General features: G+C 41.3%; 1 protein-coding gene across 2 annotated transcripts; it reads left to right on the top strand.

Moving 5' to 3' along the window:
* The first annotated feature begins 509 nt into the window (after window positions 1-509).
* On the top strand, window positions 510-20534 carry med24 (mediator complex subunit 24). Of its 2 annotated transcripts, none has more exons than XM_080788623.1 (26): window positions 510-618; window positions 973-1103; window positions 1999-2081; window positions 2343-2381; window positions 2484-2557; window positions 3324-3547; window positions 3669-3780; window positions 4501-4651; window positions 5106-5219; window positions 5371-5424; window positions 5710-5816; window positions 6796-6882; window positions 7174-7273; window positions 7516-7658; window positions 7879-7916; window positions 8043-8125; window positions 9038-9216; window positions 9676-9775; window positions 12413-12600; window positions 13212-13482; window positions 14004-14185; window positions 14897-14990; window positions 17223-17322; window positions 18993-19073; window positions 19601-19749; window positions 20281-20534. In XM_080788623.1, exons 2-26 carry the CDS (start codon window positions 974-976, stop codon window positions 20395-20397), a joined length of 3000 nt encoding a protein of 999 aa, XP_080644749.1. In that variant the 5' UTR covers window positions 510-618; window position 973; the 3' UTR covers window positions 20398-20534. The 2 variants fall into 2 exon arrangements, with proteins under 2 accessions (XP_080644749.1, XP_080644750.1); XM_080788624.1 differs by having other exon boundaries at window positions 5734-5816.
* Window positions 20535-20993: the final 459 nt, after the last annotated feature.

Here is a 20993-nt window from a genome sequence, read left to right on the forward strand (position 1 = left end):
GCTACTATAGTCTACTGTAAAAAATAGACAATTCTGAATATTTAACTCCTGTCATAACTTCTTAAAACACGTTTACGTGAGATTGATTGGTTAAAATAATGTAATTCCTCGTAGAAACAGATCTAATAATACCGTATTGTTGTAGGTAGCCAGCTGCTGAAGATTGGACTTGATGAGTGACCACTGGCCAACGTTGGTCATATGCCTAAACCATAGGCGCCTAAACCATAGTGCTATGGTCACTTATTATCTACTACTAGGTTAAGAATTAGTTGCATTAGTTGCATAGCATAACGTTTTAGGAGGAGGGTGGCATATTTGACAAACTATATATCAAGTTATCTCTATCTACTCCTTGCACTTGCCTTGTCTATTAAAAGTTTGACGACAGCGACACCCTGCGGTGGAACACAATTATAATCGTGCCTTTCAGTTTTCGTTCTGTTCTATCTTTGTCGAATCAGCTTGACGAATACTCAGACTTTGGGAGGTTGACCAATCAGCGCTGGCGACACAGTAACATGTCGCAAAGAAAGATGGCATTCGTTGTATTGTAATCGTGCTTCCGAAATTGTGTAAACATTGATTTGTTCTGTTTGGACGTACTAAAAATTTCAGGTTAGTAACAAAAGTGATGACCGATCGCATTGCTTTTACTAACGTTTTAATCCAGACTCACTCATAATTTCCTGCATGCTCTGTTAACAATTAAATCGATCATTTCCCATCAGCTAGCTAACATTAGCCTGTAAAAGTCGCGGTGACATTAAAAGCTGCAGCATATATTTCGACCAAACACAAACCTTTGTCATGTAGGCATGCGTTAGTTGCGTGCAAGGTAGAAGGGAGAGAGAGTGAGTGAGAGTGAGAGTGTGAGTGTGTGTGTGTGTGTGTGTGTGTGTGTGAGTGTGAGAGAGAGTGTGAGTGAGTGAGTGAGTGAGTAATTTTACCTATCTGCATGTTTTCTGTTAGGATGAAAGTGGTCAATTTGAAGCAAGCCATTCTTCAGGCATGGAAGGAACGCTGGAGTGACTATCAGTGGGCCATAAACATCAAGAGAAACTTCCCTAAGGGAGCAACATGGGACTATCTCAATCTTGCAGGTCAGAACTGAGGTGCCTTTTTCTAAGTGATGAATTGAAAACACAGGACCACAGTGGAAACAGGCCCTTTGGGATTTTTGTGTTCCTTGTAGCATCATTGTATTATACCACTGTACAATTTGCAATTTAAACTGTTAAATGAAAGTATTCAATCAATTAATCAAGTGTTGGTGATAATGTAATGTGATAATTTCTGTCTTTTGTTCCTCTGTATGTGATCTGGACCATGAGTCTGTAATAAAGATTGAATTGAAAAATGAATGGGCAGCATTGGCTTAGTTAGTAGCCGCAATTTTAATATAATGGGATTAATTTGATCTAGAGTTGCCCAAATCTAATTTCCAATCAGCTTGTATTAAACAATGTTAAACTCAACAATATTGCAGCTGTAGGGTTTGAATGAACCTCTTACAATCTGCAAAGCGTTTGTTTAATAAAAATCCACCGTAGACATGTTATGCTACTTTCTGTCAAGAAATTCTGTGCCATGATATTTATTGTGCACTCGTTTTATTAACGGGGTGTGCTGCTGCTTCCTACAGTATGTGCACATTCGATACAGGTTGTATGCAGGTTCAGTGACTTCGACGAGCGCTTCCAAACTATCACACAAAAAAATAATCACCTGCACATAACATGTCTAAGGTGGATTTTTATGAAACAAACGCTTTGCCTATTGAAAGAGGATAATTCAAGCTTGCCCTACAGCTGCGATGTTGGTGAGTTAAACGTAGTTTAATACAAGCAGATAGGAAATTCGATTTGGATCAATGGGCTGTCAATGGAGGGTATTGTAACTCTATATTGATACCATTATTTAAAAAATCTAGTGTTGCAAATTGCGACTAGTTAGTTAGTTACCATGTAAATCCCTCTGTCTGTCTGTCCATTTCAGAAGCTCTTATGGAGCAGGCATTGATTGGTCCCTCTCCAAACCCACTTATTCTCTCTTATCTCAAATATGCCATAAGTTCCCAGGTGAGTACTGTACTATACTTGTATAGGATTTTGCATATATTATTTTTGCAAGATAGCTTTATCCTGCATGCCCAAAACATTAAATGTTTGACCTAATCAATGTACAAAGAAAAAGATGGAAGAGTAGGACACTTCCAATCCTTATGCTGCATATGTGCTATTGTATCTACCATACCAAAACATTGCGTTCATGAGCTTAATTCAGGATGTCGGCTTTAAGTAAAGTGTTTATTAAATGTATGTTTAAATTCCTCTTTCTAGATGGTGTCTTATTCCAGTGTGCTCACTGCCATCAGTAAGGTAATGATATGCCTAGAATTCTTTATCTGTCCTTTCCGCCTCAACCGTAATGCAAGTGAATCGTTTTTCTTCAGTAATTGCATCCATTATTTTCTCATCTAGTTTGATGACTTTTCTCGGGAGCTGTGTGTCAAATCACTTTTGGAGATAATGGACATGTTTTGCCATCGTCTCAGGTACATCACAATTTGGTACTTTGTGTCTTTGAAAATACAGTAGCAGACGATTTCTTGCCCCATTAGTTTCATATTTTTATCTCCTGCACCTAATGGTATATCCATTTCCCAAATCAGTCACCGTGTTTATCGTAAAAGTTAAATTTCTCCTCCCAAGTTTTTATGCAGAGCATTGACATAATCAGCTGGGTGGCGAAATCCTACAGAAACTGAAAAGACGACATGCTCAATACTTAACATAATTCAACCTGTTTAGTTTGCAGTGATATTGATGCTGTATTAAACGGCATCAATTTAATTAATCATGAAATTGTCCGATTTTGTCAAGGAGTTTAATGTTACATTCTCACACTCTCTAAAAATAGTTTTCTTCATTACTTGTCACTTCTGAGATTAATTAAGAGATGGCCAGTGTGAACATCCTGTTGATGTTTTCATCAAGGACAGTCACACATTACAATACTACTCTATCTTCCCGAGAACATAGTCTGCACATTGCAATGTACTCTAGCTCCTAATTCATCTACCTTACATTATGTTTTGGCATACAGTCCTTCTAAAGCAAAACATTTTAATAAGTATTCTGAAGAAGGCATGTAAGCTGAACCGTAATAAAGCTTTAGTTTAGGTAGGAGATAGAATGCAGTGGGCAAGTCTTTCTCTTTTCGGATGATATTTTTTACATTCTGCACCTGACCACTTGTTTTTGTGATGCATTTACCTTACCCCTTCCCGCTAACTTGAGTTTCTAATTTTCACCCTGCAGCTGCTACGGGAAGGCAGAGGAGTGCATCGGGCTTTGCCGGGCTCTGTTGGGGGTTGTGATTTGGCTGCTGCAGGGCTGTGCCTGGTACTGTGACAGGCTGAGGGAGCTGGGTCCATCAGCCAGTACGGAGGCCATTCTGAGGGCCAGCCAGGAGAGGCTGTACACACTGATGAGCAGCAACAAGAACACAGCCCTGGTTCACATCGCTCGACTGGAAGATCAAGGTATTATTATTGAAGTGAAAATGCATGCGTACTGGTAATCTCTGTGTGTGTGTGTGTGTGAATGTGCACTGTAAATGCGTGTGCAAGAGATAATTAAGGTTCCACTGGTTTTCCTCAACAGGTTCCTGGAGCAATGTGGAGCAAGCAATGCTCAAAGTGACAGAAAGCTTCAACAGTGTGACCAATCAGACGCTACGAACCAAGCTGGAAGAGAGCGTAACATTAGTGAAGGGGTGAGGAGGACAAGAGGTCCCTAGCTCACATTCATCAACTTACTTTCAATGTTCTATGAGTGATTGAACAGTACATAGTAGTTGCACGCATCCAAAAGCCGTTTAAAGCAATTGCTGGACCAAAAAACAGTAACAGTTTATCTAAAGTTTATCTAAGTTAAAATGATTAGTCTGATGACAAACAAACTCACACAAGATATTACAAACGGCTAGCCTCCTGAAGAAGCCACGCTATATAAAGAGAGCTATGAAGAGATCTGTCTATAAGTAAATAGACAGATCCATAAACTCCACCCCTCACCCGCCCTGCCTCCCTATGTTAGACATTCTCAATAGCTTGACTTGATTGATTGACTTGAATGCAAAATTACAAATCTTCCACCTAAAATTATGGATATTTGAAGTCAGAGCTCCAAAATCACTTCCTAATCCTGTCAACAAAGTCTGCAGTATGCGCTGGATCTTTTTTGCATACATTCCAATTTCAATAAACAAAATACCAAAGAAAGATCAATGTATGGCATCTGATATCAATACAGTCAATGGAGAAGCTCTCAGAATGTCTAACATAGGGAGGCGGACGTTCCAAGAAGAACAGCTGGAATTGCATGTATTTCAAGAAGCCTTGATGATGATTCCGTTTTTTGTTCTTTTCCGAAATATGTCTTCTTGTACACTGTGTAGACCACAAAGCATTCAAGTGTTGTCTCTTTGCTGCAGTGTTCCCTACATGCTGTCAGGTCACAGCGAGCCTCCACTGCACGCCTCCTTCCCTTCAGTCCATGCTTTTGTTATGCTGGAAGGAACCATGAACCTGACAGGAGAGACTCAGCCGCTGGTGGAGCAGTTGATGATGATCAAGAGAATGCAGGTGAAAGTTTTTACTGAAGAGGACATTGGTGTTAGACCCCCCCCCCCCCCCCAACACATTTTGATGAATCAGTTCGTCCTTTTCTATTAGCATAACGATTGTGTTACTTAAATTGCATTCAACGTTTGCAGTGGGGAGATGGCACACGTATTGCAGCACTGGCTTTCACAATATTAATCATTCAATGCTAGCAATGGTGGAACATAATTTCATTATAGACCCTCAGCTGTAGCTGAAAATTCAATAAAATAATTCACTTCCTCCATCTCATCAAGATTAATTGATTCTAATTGAAGAGTAAATCTGTGTTATTGTAACTCTGAAGAAATGGAAACCAAGTGGACCTGTAAGGGTCCATTTGATTCCTTTGATTTAACAGTGTAGCCATAATGTTGGCACCCTAGGGGGCAGTATTTTGTTAAAGAAGTCAGTGTGCTGTTGTATCTCCTTGCAGCATATTCCTGCTCCTCTCTTTGTGTTGGAGATCTGGAAGGCCTGCTTTACTGGCCTCATCGAGTCCCCAGAGGGCACTGAGGAACTCAAATGGACTGCCTTCACGTTCCTCAAGGTCAGCGTCTTATTACATCGATACCAGTCTCCATTGCTGATGGTGACCTACTGTCTTCCATCAAACTGGTGTTGTGTTAGATTTACTCCCAATATAACAGTTAGAAATGTACCCATTTCCTCTTTAATATAGTTCTTTCTTGCCTCAATAGATCCCACAAGTTCTGCTCAGACTAAAGAAGTACCCTCAGGGAGACAAGGGACAGGTATACTTGACTCAGTGACGTCATGTCGTCATCGTCTTCTGATATAAAATATATGGTACTGCATGCTGAGAATGGATTAATTAAAGTTAAAAAACTGCTCAGAAATATTGGAACCCAGATTTATGTGTAAAGTATTTAAAAAAAAAAGAAACTGCTAACAAACTTTGATGCAAATGATAATGTAGTAAAACTAATGTAATGCATTACAAAAACAACAACTTATGTATTAAGTTACTTTGTGATAAAGACTAACTAATACTATGGATGACTATCCTCGCTGGACAGCATCTAACAAGTGTCCATCCACAGGACTTCATGGATGATGTGAACATTGCCTTTGAATACTTGTTAAAGCTCACACCACTGCTGGACAAAGCCGACCAGAGATGCAAGTAAGTGCCTTAAAAAAAAGGCCATCTTTTATTAAAATAGCATCCATCAAAATTATGAACTTAATTTTGACACAGCCTTCACTGAGATTGCCCTCTGAGAGAGATTTTCAGTTAATTAGATACGCTATATGACCGAATGTCAGTGGACACCTTTTCTAATTAATGTTTCTAATTAGTGCCCTGTTCCAGTGAGTGGATATCTTAATCTTACGGCAACAATGTCATTCTAGACGAAGTGTGTGCTTCTAATTGTGTCGCAACAGTTGGGCGCTGCACTGTGGCTACTCACTGCTATTAAGTAGTTAGGCTCGACACATTTCCACAAGGGCTTAATGAAATATTCAGAATGACTATCCCACCATGCTCCCAATGTGGAAGTGGTTTGTTGAGATGCTTGAGAAGCCCAGACCTTAAACCTGTCAAATATCTTTGTAATATATTGGAACGGCAATTGTGTGTCTGGTCTTTTTCATGTTCTTTAGGCTAAATGGAAAGAAATCACTGGCATTGACATGGATGGAATCCATTCCCCCTTCTGGGTTCTTTTCACTACAATAGTATACTGTAGTTTTCGTATATGTACACAGTACACATGCAAGTGTATTTAAGGCCAGCCCATATTACTTCAAATCAATCAATCAATCAAATCATGAACTTTTCAAACTTTTGCCTCAGTTATGATTAATAAAAGATGATTTAAGAATAATTCAAGCTCTTTATACAATTGATTAGAATTATTTCTAATCGTTACCCTCACTCTAGATGTGAGGGTTGTGTAGTGGCCCAAACCTTTAGCGTGTATATAAAATAAATCTTGATTATTCGGTTATAAGTCGGTTATTGATTCTAAATATCTTTGCTCGATTAATTGCGCTGCCCTAGTATGTACAGTTACAATACTATGACTATAAATTGCATGGTCAACCTCCCCCTATCTGCTATCATATTGATCATATTTCCCCTCCCTCTCATTTCACAGCTGTGACTGTCTCAGCATGCTCCTGCAGGAGTGTAATAAGCTGGGTCTGCTGTCTGATAGCAACACTGCCAACCTCACCTCTAAGCGGTATGTGTTCCATCCTGTGTGATGAAAAAAACAAAAGAGAAATGCGGTACATTTCAGTAAGCGAATTTAATCTGAGCATGTCTTATGACCTGAACTAATTCCCTTCATTCTGTCTCATCCTCTCCCATTGCTTTGTTTACTAAACTCCCTTGTTCAACATGGATCAAGACCTCTTTCTTGTCCTGTCACGTTTGGTTTCTCTCCTTTTTCTCTCCTACCTTGTTCTATCTCTCTCTCCTTCTCTCTATCTGTCCCTCTCCTGTTACACATTTTCTTCGGGACTGAGGACAGTGAGTACGCCCCAAGGCTGAAGACAGCAGAAAATGCCAACATCCAGCCGAACCCGGGTCTCATTCTGAGAGCTGAGCCCACAGTCACAAACATCCTCAAGGTAGAGAGCCTGGAGATGGAGGCCGTTGATTATACAGCATTCATATCCCTGTAAAATCTCAGAATGTACTTCTGGTGGTGTCATGGACACCAGCCAGCTTTAAGTTGGTAAAGGTTCACAAATCTTAACCCTTGAAAAAGTTGGAAGACAAAGTCCTGTGGCAGAATAAACGCCAGCTTCATAGCCATGAAGATGCATCAACTCATTGATCTCATAGCCCTTTCCTTTCTGTGCCATGTTAGACCGTAGACGCTGACCACTCCAAGTCTCCCGAGGGCCTGCTGGGGGTTCTGGGACACATGTTGTCTGGGAAGAGCCTTGACTTGCTCCTGGCAGCAGCCGCCGCCACTGGGAAGCTAAAATCATTCGCCCGGAAGTTTATCAAGTGAGTTAATGTGGTTGTTGAACTACAAAAATGATGTTGAGTCTGGAGTGAATGAAGAACTAAGCGCCCTCCAGTCTTCTTGCTTGTCATAATTGTGCTGCTGCCTTACACGACACCCAGAGTTTGCCAAGTTTGCCACACAGCCATCACAACAGATTTTTGGTGGTCGTCGGGAATTCCTTGTGATTCCCTCTTTTAATAGTCTCTCTTGCCCTTGCAGGCTCAATGAGTTTCCCAAGCACATCAGTGGAGAAGGATGTGAGTAACACAATATCAAGAGTGATGTGTTCTAATGTGGGAAATCTGTGTTTGGTCATCATGTCAGCATAGGAGTTTTTCCATTGAGATGCTTGTGTGAAGGTGTTTCCTTTTCTCTTCCTGCAGCCAAGTCGGCCTCCGTTCGAGCCCTGCTCTTTGACATCTCTTTCCTCATGCTGTGCCATGTGGTGCAGACCTATGGATCAGAGGTTAGCCACTTTTTTTTCTTTTTTTTTATTGTCTTTTTACTTTTTTGTTTTCCTGTTTGTTTTAACTTGTTGATTGCTTGTTCCGTGTTCTGTTCAGCACCTTGTGACTTTGTCTTGAAAGGTGCTTTTACAAATAAAATGTACTTACTTACTTAAACCGTATATACTTCATTCCATTTGATTATTTATTTGACCCTATCCAGTGCCCACTTCACATTAGTTGACTATTGGTCTTTGAGCCCTTCCAGTGGGGAAGTTGTCCTGTGTGGAGCATGGACCATTATATTGGCAGGTTTGCCTGCCAATAGTTTGTTACAAACTAATGCCCTGTGCACTTCATGTTATGCAAGTACTACATATTTTTAAGCCTAAACAACCTGTACTTTCACTCTATTTCCAGTAGATGTCCAGAGATCCACGTTTTCACTGAGCACTCAAAGGAACTAGCTACAACTAGTGACTAGGCTTTTTCTGTAGCTGGCATAAATATGCTTTTTCTGTTATTTCTGTTAATAGGCTTGAGTTAGATTTTACTATTGTTACACAGAACTTTACATGTGATTGGTTTACCTCTAGATAAGTTGAATAAACGTCAATAAACTAAGGTAAAGCAGCAAAAGAGAATGTTGCATGAATTTGACGATGCAACAAAAATCTGATATCAACTGCAGCAGACAGAGTCCGAATTAAATTCAAGCTTTTCGTACAGCTGCAATGTTGGTGAGTTTAACATTGTTTAATGCAATCAGACAGGACTTTTCTGTTTGGATGAATGGGCTGTCGAGGCCAGAAAGTTGTTTTTTGCCACTCAGTGGGCGTTCCCGCATAACATCCAGGTACAATGATGTCACGCGCATACACCTCTATACCAACGTCCACTCTGACATGCTTGAGTGGCATTTCGTTTTGCAGGTGATCCTGTCAGAACCCAGCCCCTCGGGGGAGACGCCCTTCTTTGAAACATGGCTGCAGACCTGCATGCCAGAGGAGGGCAAGACGCTGAACCCAGACCACCCCTGCTTCAGACCCGAGTCTGGTAAAGTGGAAAGTCTGGTGACCCTCCTCCACAACTCTACTGAAATGAAACTAGTGTGAGTTCTACATACCTTCCTCTGGAAGATAAAAAATAAAGAAAGTTGACCCTAAAACCAAGTTAAGTTAAAATTAGGGTATCGATTTGCCACATATCGGGGTTGACTACTGCTTGTTTACTAAGATTTAGCCTCAATTATTTTGACAGAGGTATATGTTTTTTTTTAGCACTTTCATATATTTTCAATGACACCTGTTCTAGATTAAATTACATTCAACATTCATGCAAGTGTTCAACAGTTATTTATTTTAAAGACTAAAATAATCACAAGCATAATAATATGCAAACATGGGTGAACATTCAGCAAATATTGCAACTCTACAAGCTTACAATGCATTCTAGGACGGCTATTTCAGGCATTTGATGGTTGAAATGTCTTTATGATATTTGCATGCATTTCTGGCACACAGATGTCATCCAGAGTTTCTGTTCATTTTTGTATTGTGTTGTGTGCCAGTCAGATGAAGTGGCACGAAATTTGCCTCAGCACCCCAGCTGCCATCTTGGAAGTTCTGAATGCCTGGGAGAGCGGTGTGCTGTCGATGGAGGCTGTGCAGGTATGTTCTCCATCTATGGTTTGGTTCAGTGAGTCAGTAGGAAAGATAAGATTCCATCTAAGGTTTGGGGGAGAAGGTTGCACATGAAACCTCTTCACAATTGGTCTTTACACATGTCCTCAAAGGCCCTAACCACCCCTGATGTCTACATTATACTATATACAGGTGACAAATGAAAGGACAAACCTGATCTAATTGACTGGCTATGAAATGTGGTTCATTACTCAGGCATGGATGGCTGGAGCTTCAATCACAAAGACTGCTCAACTGGCTAGTGTTGTAATTATGAACAGTGATTGACATGATTCTACCTTTTGATCAATCTGAAAGGCATCAGTAAATTGGATCAGAAGTTGTGGTTTATCCCGTTAAAACCGGGATAGCATAGAATGTACAAGATTCTACAATTTCACAGCATTGCTATTTGAAAGATCTTGAAAGCGTTTGAAAGGAAAACAATAACACAAATCGTATCTTCTGGAAGTCCAAGAAGCAGTTCACTCAGTGGAGTGGGTGGGGTATGTGGTGTGGACCCAGGCTAGATTTACAGCCTCAGGTCACACATTCAGCAACCTGGGAACCCATCGGCAAAATAGAAAAGATTCTTTGAATTTGCCTTTGGGGACCTGATGTCGGCCCATTCACTCTCTTTCAGCCCACCTCTTCCGGTAGTGCGTCTTTGTGTTCATTCCTACTACAACAGATTCCGACAGGTGTGCAGAATCTATCTTGAGAGATTACACATTCAGTGACCGTGATGCTCATGCATTAGTGTAATATTCAAGGAAAAATGTAAGAGCAGCTCTTCCTCAGGTGACTGACTAAGAATGTCAATGCAAGATGTAATCGCACTGTTGGCAAGAACATTCCAGGGGATCTGGGGATGGATCCAAATGGCTGAGCTGTTTATGGGAGAGATGTTGTTGGCTGCAATATTGTGATGATATATACTGTATTTGGAGTGTATTTTCTGATTTGTATTATTTTTGTTCTTATGTCTTTATTGTATTAAGTTGTTATCTTGCCATGTTTGTGGTCTACTTTTTTTTTTATTCTTACAAATGACAAAAACATTCCATCGACAGCTACATAGATATACCGGTAACTGTTCTGGTAGCTCGTTTTCGCCCAGAACCTTACTAAGACACTTTATGTAAATGTTTCCTTTTAAGTTGACACCACCTTCTGTCATAAATTCATGAACCACTATCTCTTGGTTTCCTTTTCCTGTGTTTCATCACTCAAGAATGTGCACTGTCACCAGTGGAAATGACGAGTTCTGACATGTTTGACAACTTGCCCAGATGCTGACGTCCTAAGTTGTGTATTTAGTCTTATTTCTTATCGCTGCCCAATTCTGCTGAAGCCCACGCAAGCGAAAAGTAGCTTGAGGAAAAGAGAGTAATCTCAGAATTCACAATACTGGAATTGTATTTCCACTTGAGTCTCCTGCTATTTCCTTCCTCTTCTTTCATGTCCCTTAAAGGGCCACTTCACCTCGTTTGCAACCATATCTTATTTGAATGTTTTTTGGAAGACAAGAAACCCTTTCCTGGGATTTTTTTATTATTTTATATATATTTATTTTTGTATTTCAAAGTGTCCGTGATGTCACGGACACTGGTCTCACTTCCTTCCTGGACTACATGTTGTCTCAGTAAGACAGCTGTCCCCTTATCCACAAGGTGGGGTTGGTACGTAGTAACATATACTGTAGTGACAGTAACCTAATAAAGTTCACAGTAACACCAGTTAGTGTGTCATAGTAAGTGCACCAAACTTACCAAAGCATTATTGGCATTGTAGTAATCCAGCAATCCAGTCAAACCCTTTGAGTGACTGGAGTTTCTTCCAGCAGTGAAATGTCCCTTTAATTTGTCGTTTGACTGTCAATCTCTCTTTATCAAAACCCCTCCCCCACACCACCACCTGATCTGAACCAGACTCATCCTTTTTTCTTTCTTTTTTTATAAACTTTATTTTACAGTTTGTGTACACATGTATACAAAATACCATACAAAACATACTGTATATACTCCCCCCCCCAATGGGACAATTACAGGTGAAAATGAGTTAAGACAGGGACATCTCCATTAACAGTACCCTAGTCGGACATAGTCCGGAACAGTTTCATGAAAGGAAAAGTCTAACAAACTCTACAAAGGGACTCCAAGCCAGGACAAAGTTTTTTGGGCTCTGTCCACTCTACGTATATCTGAGTTTTTCCAGAGGCAGGAATGATAAAACTTCTTTTAGCCATTGGTGCCTTATCCGATTTCCAGTTAAGGAGGATTAGTCTACACGCTAATAGGTACGCAAATGCCAAAGCATTTGCTTGCGGAGATGTGACTGTACAGCTTGGGGGAATTATGCCAAATATAGCGGTGTGGAAAGAAGGGGTTATTACTGTTCCACACATATGAGAGAATACGTCAAATATTTGCTTCCAGTAGGTAGTGAGGGAAGGGCACGTCCAAAACACGTGGACTAATGTTGCTGGGGTCTGGCTACATCTTGGTCTGGGATGTTAAAGAGCCTGGCCAGCTGAACCCAACCCCCTCCTTAATAACCCTTCTCTATAACATATTGAATCCCTCCTCTCCCCCTTCTTTCTCTCCTTTTCCTACCTGAGTGTAGAAGATCACAGACAACATCAAGGGGAAGGTGTGCAGCATGGCCATCTGTGCCGTTGCCTGGCTGGTGGCACACGTCAGAATGCTGGGGCGCGATGAGCGGGAGAAACCGCAGACCATGATCCGGCAGCTCATGACCCCGCTGTACGGAGTGTACGCGGAGAACACGACACTGCAGTTCTACAACGAGCGGTAAAACAAACACGCCTTTCCCTGCACACACAAATGTTCACAAATAATGGGAATACCTGTTTTGCTGATCCTGGGAGTCGATGGTCGCTGATGGGGCGCTTGTTTTACAGGTTAGGATTAAGGGTAGGTTTAGGCATACATTTTTTATTATTAAAAAAGTTGTATTATTTATATTATTACCCCGCCCTACAAGTACAGCCCTAGTTCATGCCCAACTGCCCAAAATGTCTTCTTCTGGATTTCTTCATGCATTGGACATCGTTTTTTCGATGATGGATGACTTTCTTTTCTTCTACACAACACATTACAAATTGTAATGTCTTAGATATATCTTTGGGGCTTTTTGCCTTTATTGATAGATCACAGTAGCTTGACAGCAAACGGGGAGAGAGATTGGGGGGGGGGGGGGGGGGGAGACACAAGCAGCAAAGGTCGTCATGATCGGGACTCTGACACGCTGTATTACCAGCCTAGGTGCCCGGGCCACAAATTGTAATGTCTTTTGCAATGTACACAGCTTTTCAAAGTTTGTGAAACCTCCGTTGTTCCATGGTCAATTATTTCTTTCTTTTTTTCATAGTAGATGTGTGCATGTCGCCCTCTCTTACCAGGGTGGTGATCATGAGCTCCATCCTGGAGCACATGTGTGCTGACGTCTTCCAGCAGACGGGTGTGCCCCTGCGCACCCCCCCGATGGAGGCTCAGCAGGAGCCCATCCCCTACCGCAACCTGCTGCCAGCCAAGGAGCCCATCCACGACGCGCTCAGCAAGCAGTTCCAGGTGGTGCTGCGGAAGGGCTGGGTGGACAGCCGGGCCCTGCACTTGTTTGAGAGCCTGCTGCACATGGGAGGCGTCTTCTGGTTCACCAACAACATGGTCAAGGTAGGTTGGGTCACCAAGTGAGCCCATACTGTATGTTTGTTGAGGCACGGGATTACATTATGTAATTATAAATAAATCAATAACTATTCCATGAATACCATTTTCATTTGGATTTATTCATTTTGTGCAATGATAAAAAAACACCGGATGTAGGGTGATTTTAAGATGGTGAGACGGATGCATGTTGTAACATTCAACCAGCCAAACTTCTCACATTCTTCTACTGGCTCCCGGTTGCTGCCTGCACAGAATACAAATACTTCAAAGCAACCCATATCTATAGTCTGATTGGACCCTACAACCCTACAAACGACCCAGCCAACGCAGGGAGGCTGGCAGAACGCTCCACACATCTCAGACTCTGGCTCCAAAACTATGGAATGAACTTCCTATTGCAATCAGACCTGCAGACTCACGTAGCACTTGCACTAGCCTCGACGACCTTACTGGTGTATCCAAAGGCTAAACTTATGTAATTTAGAGCGTCTGCTAAATGCCTAAATAGTGAATTGTTCATTCAGGAACTGCTGAAGGAGACTCGACAGGAATGGGCAAACCGCGTGGTGGAGCTGTTCTACAGCATCTTCTGCCTGGACACCCAGCAGATCACCCTGACCCTGCTGGGAACCATACTGCCCAACCTGCTCACCGACTCAGCCCACTGGCCCAGCCTGGCAGACCCACCCGGCAAGGCACTGGCCAAGTAAGTAAGAGAGAGAGTTGAGTGCGTGCACACTTGGAGTATTGACTGCAGTGCACACTGCACATCGCAAGCCTTGAACACAACTGTATCATACAGTGTAGGTAGTGCAACCTACATCAGTATTGAACACAGCAAAGGAAGCCATCCGTCTCCTTACTAACAGAGCCTATAAGGCCCATAGCATGCACATAAATAAAATTAAACCATCGTCTTTTTTGATCAGCTACAGTTTCACAACCCAGAGCCAAGAATGCAGACAACACCCCACTAAAGTTAACAGTCATCTGTCTTTCTGTCTCCTCTGCCTTGTGGTCTCCTAGGTCTCTCTTTGTCGGCTAAGGTTTCTTCATTTAAGCCAAGCAATTAAAACGTGAAACTTAACTGAGCTTTATGAGAAGAATACAATGTTTCCCCCTTTACAAACGTTTACAGTAGGTTAATATTCTAGATTTTGTGGTGGTCAGCAGCCTTATATGATTATAAGGCTGTTTTTGTTTTCTTTGTATAAAATCATTCAAGTGACGGGTCTTGTGATTAGATCTGTATTCTGTATATATGAGCGACATAGTACTAGTAGACTGTGTGTGTGTGTGTATTAATGGTGCTATTCAGTCTTAAGATCCAGTGTTGAGGAGTGTGCTTAACCCCTTCAGCTCCCTGGGCAGACACACGTTGAGTGAGTTTTTGTTGTTTGTCGTTGTGACTCTACAGGTTGTCAGTGTGGTGTGCCCTGAGTTCTTACTCCTCTCACCACAAAGGTCAGGCCTCAGCTCGCCAACGCAAGAGGCAGCTAGAGGACATTGAGGTAAATGGGCAATACACAACGATAATGATAAAAATAAAACAGGAAACATGTACCCTTTCCCCACCAAACGTTTTTAATCATGGGGAAACCCCACAAAGAATAGGAAATGGAGTACCGAAGTCCTGACATCCCCTCGGTCACTGACGTTTTTCTCTATGGAAAATAACATTAGGTATTGGGTCATCTTAGAATTGTCTCATACTGTATATAAGAATTGTGGTCTATCTATAACTATTGTCAGGGAGGTGGCTCTGTATCATAAACGATATTGATGCAGTCTGTTTCTGTCGAAAATGTAATTAATTTGGTGGTGGTAACATTAGGTAAGCAAATTGTCGGTCGATGCTTCATGGCCATATGAGTGAAACCGCCGGCTCATTTGTCTTTTGGAACACAGTTCATATATGACACCATATGAAACACGTCTGTGGGAATTCAGATTGTGGCGGGGGGGACCGTGACCCAGGTAGCATGCGTATATTACGTCAAACTTTTTTTTGTCTGTCTGTCACTCACTCACTCACTCACACACACACACACTCCTTTTAGTTCTTTATTTGAATCCACAAATTACAATTAATTTTACAAGGAAAGAAATATAAAGGGGCCGACAGTTCACTCAAGGATACACATGGCACCTCCTCCTCCACACAGACAAACTGCCTATAACAGCCGAAACGGAACAGTATTTGGCAAGTTGTCTCTCTATCTGCCTTCCTCATTTTTTCTCATCATGGAAGCTAACATTATGTTCTGTAATGACATCATCTAGCAGAAGCATATCAGTGAGAACAGCCAAGGCCTAAGGCAGCTCCCTTGTGCAACACTAAACGTAATGTCAAATTTATGACACATTCTCCAAGAATAATTAAAAATATCCTGTATGTTCAGAACTAGTTTAGAACACATTCTGAAAGTTATTACTCCTTTTAATCTTAGAAAGATTTTACTGATTATTTTATTGATTGCACACCGACAGGCAGTCAGGGAGCTTAAGGCTGAGAGGTCAGCCCGGCACTCAGGGTGATTTAGGAGTATGTTGTGGTCAATTGTATTGAATGCTGCACTTAAATGAAGAAGCACCAGAATACCTTATTAGCATCAGTGCTGTGTCTCAGACCACTATCTTAGAGAGAGCAGTTTATGTGCTCTGATTATCTCTGTGTTATATAATATATTACATAATGGTTTCAGTGTATGTATGTAAATGTATGTATATAATTGAACCACTTGAACAACCCCATCTCTATTCTGGGAGGAACATTTGTTCAAAAATTGCTGTTCTACAAGCTGTAGATTGTCCTTTTTATGTGTGTGTGTGTGTGTGTGTGTATATATATATATATATATTCTTTTTGTGGCTTATTTTTTTTGGTACACAGAAAACTGTACAATTGAAACCCCATTTAGTGAAAGTGGTCAACACGCCACGGAGCCCAGCCAGAACCGTAGAAACCATAGATAAGCTTTAGTCTGGCCGTCCACCAAGAACGTAGGCTACGTTTGATGTCTTTATGTTCTTTAATCCATGTTTTGATACGATCGAGTCGATAGCGGTCTCCCGTTAGCATCCCAGTGTAAAGTGTGACCCTGGCCGGCACCATTTTAAGATGCTTGCGCATCCACTTGCAATCTATGTGCTGCTTTCAATTTTTTTGATTGATTGATTATTTTATTGGACAATATCAAATGCAAAAAAACAGTACATGGTACAGTCAGAAAGCACATTTATCCAAAAGGATAGCACCGAAAAAAGACCTTGCGGTCTTGTCAATGGCCTGGCTCTATCTCCAAATCGGTGTTTCTGGTCAAAACAAGGTTTTTCAACTGCCCACTCGCAGTCAGGTTTTTTTCTGCACCAAGCGAGAGAACAACAACCGGTCAAGACACCACACACACCATTACGTCATCGTAATATCCAGTTACAGCATAACATAAGGGTTGAAAGAGGGAAACTAACAAAGGTAATAGCGCATGCACCTCCACTCTAGCCCAGGTGCTGGACAAAAGCAGCATTTTTTTCCTCTTGAAAGAGGGAAAACCTTGGCAATGCACGATAAATAAATACATTAATCCTGGCGGGGGATGTTAAACAGTATAAATCCAAACTGTAAAAAAGTGTAATCCTCTGAGTGTGGACTCATAAGGATCCGTTTTTAAGAGTTAAATCAACACTGTAATTTGTATATTCAAAAGACAATGGTGGTCTAACATGCCTCTGGTGGCCCACAGGACTACAGCAGCTTGTTCCCTTTGGATGACACCCAGCCTTCTAAACTCATGCGCCTGCTCAGCTCCAACGAGGACGAGCCTGTTGCCCTGTCCAGTCCAGGTCAGTCTGTAGCCCTTTGTCATCTTAATTGTGAGTCAGCCTGTGGGCAGAGGTTTGTCGTTGTCAGGCAAGAACAAAAGCAGGCAGTTATGCTTGCTCGTTTTGACTCTCAGAATTAAAGGTAACATTAAATGTCCAGTTTGCTAATTCACAACTACTAGTAGCGTACTACTACTTTGGTGTTGCGGTGTTGAAACTTTGAATTTCTCTAACTTTTTTACGACAGCCTAAGTACAAATATAATTTATGAAAAGGCTACTACAGTGAATTTGGTTCACGGTAGTTGTTGAAGGCATTATCTGACGCGATCTGACACGTCGCTTGCCTTTCCCCCCCGGGAAAAACGGGCAAGCAGCAGCTACATGTTTAAACCACGTGTTACAAATATAATTATCAGTAAACTCTGTTGAAAATGGCACACTAGACTAGTACACAATGTTGAATCTAATTGACCAAAGTATTATGAAATACACTACAGTAATTTTTCCCCAATCTATCTGGTATTCATTTTCATGCACACGTACAACTCTATTAGATCTTTTAAACTTTTTTTCCCGAGAAGAAAGTGTGTGTGACCCAGCTGCTCTTAAGGGGTTATAATCTCTGTTCAAATCGCAGAAGAGTTCTAGAGAAAGTGTGTTTTCAAAATCTCCAGCAAGTCAGCTCTTGTAAGCTCACTAAAGTAGGTCAGCAAGCCTACATCATTTCTGACAGGCCTTGAAATCCTATCTTTCTTAACATTCATTTCAACTTTATTGCAGCATATTTTTATGTGTCCACTGCTCAGTCCAAGCAGTCTGCTTGTAAAAACTCCACCCTGAAATTGATTGGTTTATTTATTAGACAGAAATGTAAAAACAGAAACAGACTACTTGTCTAGTTTCCATTTAGGCCCTATGCAATCAATTGATAGAGCATTGTGATATTGAAAGTGAAAGATTATTCGTCATTTATATGACGTGTTTTTTTGCTTCCTCTTATTCATTCCTTTGTACTACCTGCATCCTACATATCAGCAAGTCGTTTAATTCCAAGTATGTGTGAAACTGAAACCTTTGTTTCCTGGATGACTTAAATGGAAACTAATTCCATTGTTGAATAATAGTGAAGGGTAGAAACTGCTCTTCCACCTTAGGTGTTTTTTAATATTGGACATAACCCCACACTGAATCAAATTGAGGTATGTCGGTTACTGACCAGCATCAACTACATAAGCGCAGAGTCTTTAGGGACAAACCAAGCTGGAGACAACTGTTGCATCTCTTTCCTCCTCTGCCCTCAGTTTGCGTTTTGCGTTTCTGTGCTGTTAGATAAGGTGTTTGTGTGTGTAGGGGGGGACAGCTATTAGTATTTCTAGGTTGGTCCTTCAATGAACAGTGCCTCGAATTGTAAATTTTTACCTGGACATTACCTAACTTTGACAAGTTTCACTAATCTTTGGTCAAGGTTGCATCAAGATTCAACCAAATAGGAAAGGAATAAGGCTACTTTCACTTCTTCTTCTTATTTCTTACTTAAATGATGATGCAGACTGTTTCCATTTCTTCTTCCTTTTTTTTGTTGCTTAAATGACAAAGCAAAGTTTGTTGTAACTTGCAGGCAACTGTAGAGTGGATTTCCATGAGTCATTTATGTTTTGGCTTCTTGTGTCATGTTGTCTCTTCCTGCAGGGGACCGGTCGATGAGCAGTTCCCTGTCTGCCTCCCAGCTTCACTCAGTCAACATGAGGGACCCTCTCAACCGTGTCCTGGGTGAGAGCTCCATCTTTTAAGATATGGTTCTCCAATTAAGTGCCACAGACCAAATGTATGCAGGATTTCCTTCCCATTAAACATTGCATTGTGCCCATGTCTCTACTCTAAGGCATGCTAAATGAATAGCTCTATACACTCAGCCCTCTGTGGTACATGATTGGCCAGCCCAGCGCTGTTCAAAGTGGTCAAGACTTTATTCGCCCTGAATGGGACGTTGTGTGGTTGCTGCCAGGCTAAATGCAAGTTTTTAACGTAAGACAAATCAAATTAACAGACATGAAATTAATAATACCTTCAATATATCTTCAAATGTTGGCTCATTTGCACTTAGCAGTTGATGCATTATGAAGTTTGCAAGGACCATCTGCCAAGCCATGACAAAGCCTGTGTCAAATATTAAGGACGTTTTAGTGTCCTCCTCATCTCACCTTCAGAATAATTCTGTTTCTTAATTCTTTTTTTATATATATTTTATATCTGTGTGGAAATTGACTAATTCAAGCAATGTTTTCCTTTGTGTTCAGCCAACCTTTTCCTACTTATCTCTTCCATCATGGGCTCCAAGATGGCTGGACCTCACACCCAGTTTGTACAGAGTTTTATGGAGGAGTGTGTTGAATGTCTGGAGCAAGGCAGCCGTGGAAATATCCTGCAGTTCATGCCCTTTACCATGGTGAGATTGTTTGATTAATTCTGTGTGTTTGTGTGCTGTGTCCACTGTGCCACCAATGGCCTAGTGGTTAAGGTGCATACCACATATACTAATGCAGCCTGATGGATAGTTTGATTCTGTGTCACTCTCCACTATGCTATCAAAATAAAAAAACACATCTTTTAAAAAACAACACAAGGCATGTATGTGTGCTTTCAAATTATCGGATATGGAAGGGTGGTCCCTAAATCGGATCAAACTGGTTCATTAGAGCAAGACCCACAAGTTTGTTTGAGAGATGAAAACACTCCTTGGGCTAAAAACGGCCATAGCCGTCATCACATTTGGAAAAGGGGCTATGGCTGTTTTAGCCCAAGGAGTGTTTATCGTGCAAAACAAATGCTTGCAATGGATTCAGAATCATGAAAACCCCCTAGTTTGACCCTTCACATGTTACTTGAAGCAGAATGAAAGCAGAATCCTACATCCAGATCCTTGTATTGAGCTGCTGCTTACACAAGGCTAATTCAAGTTGTTGTCTTTGTGAACCAGGTCTCGGAGCTTGTGAAGCTGCCTGCCCTGGCCAGACCCAAGGTGGTCCTAGCCATCACCGACCTAACCCTGCCTCTAGGAAGGAGAGTAGCTGCCAAAGCCATTTCCACCCTATAGATAGGCAGAGTTACACAGTCCAGTCCAGCGTCTCATGATTATGGCACAACATGAGTTTTGGGTTTCACTACCCAAGTGGAGTTTTTTGCATATTAAAAGAAAAATGTACATACTGACTTTTATAATAAACTCAAGAGAAACTTTTTGTGTCACCCTGACATTTTTTCATGCTGAAGTGTTTTATTTAATTGAAACCCATTTAGGATTGAGGCCGATTCTAAATATGCCTTCTAAATCCTCACCTAAGTTTTCTGAGAAACTTCAAATAGTTATTCAAAAATTACAAAAGAATATATTGCTATAGTATACTGTACATAGCAACAAGAACCCCAAAAGGGGTTCCTGTTGGGGCGCCCGCTGGCCTAGTGGTCCAGGCGCATGCCACATATACTGTAGGCTCTGGCCTGACAGCGTGTTGCATGTTCGAGTCCCTTGCTGCATGTCTCTCCCCTTCTTTCTCTCTCTCTCTCTCTCCCTCTTTCCTGTTAATCTCCACTTGAAACTATCGTATGTCTTGAAACTGTTGAAAGGTAAAAAGTGATTCCCGTCCTAAATGGGTTCATGACTAAATCGACACTATTCAATTGTATACTTGT

This window comes from Protomyctophum bolini, assembly GCF_963924005.1.
Source record: "Protomyctophum bolini genome assembly, chromosome: 18".
In the NCBI taxonomy this organism is placed as follows: Eukaryota; Metazoa; Chordata; class Actinopteri; order Myctophiformes; family Myctophidae; genus Protomyctophum; species Protomyctophum bolini.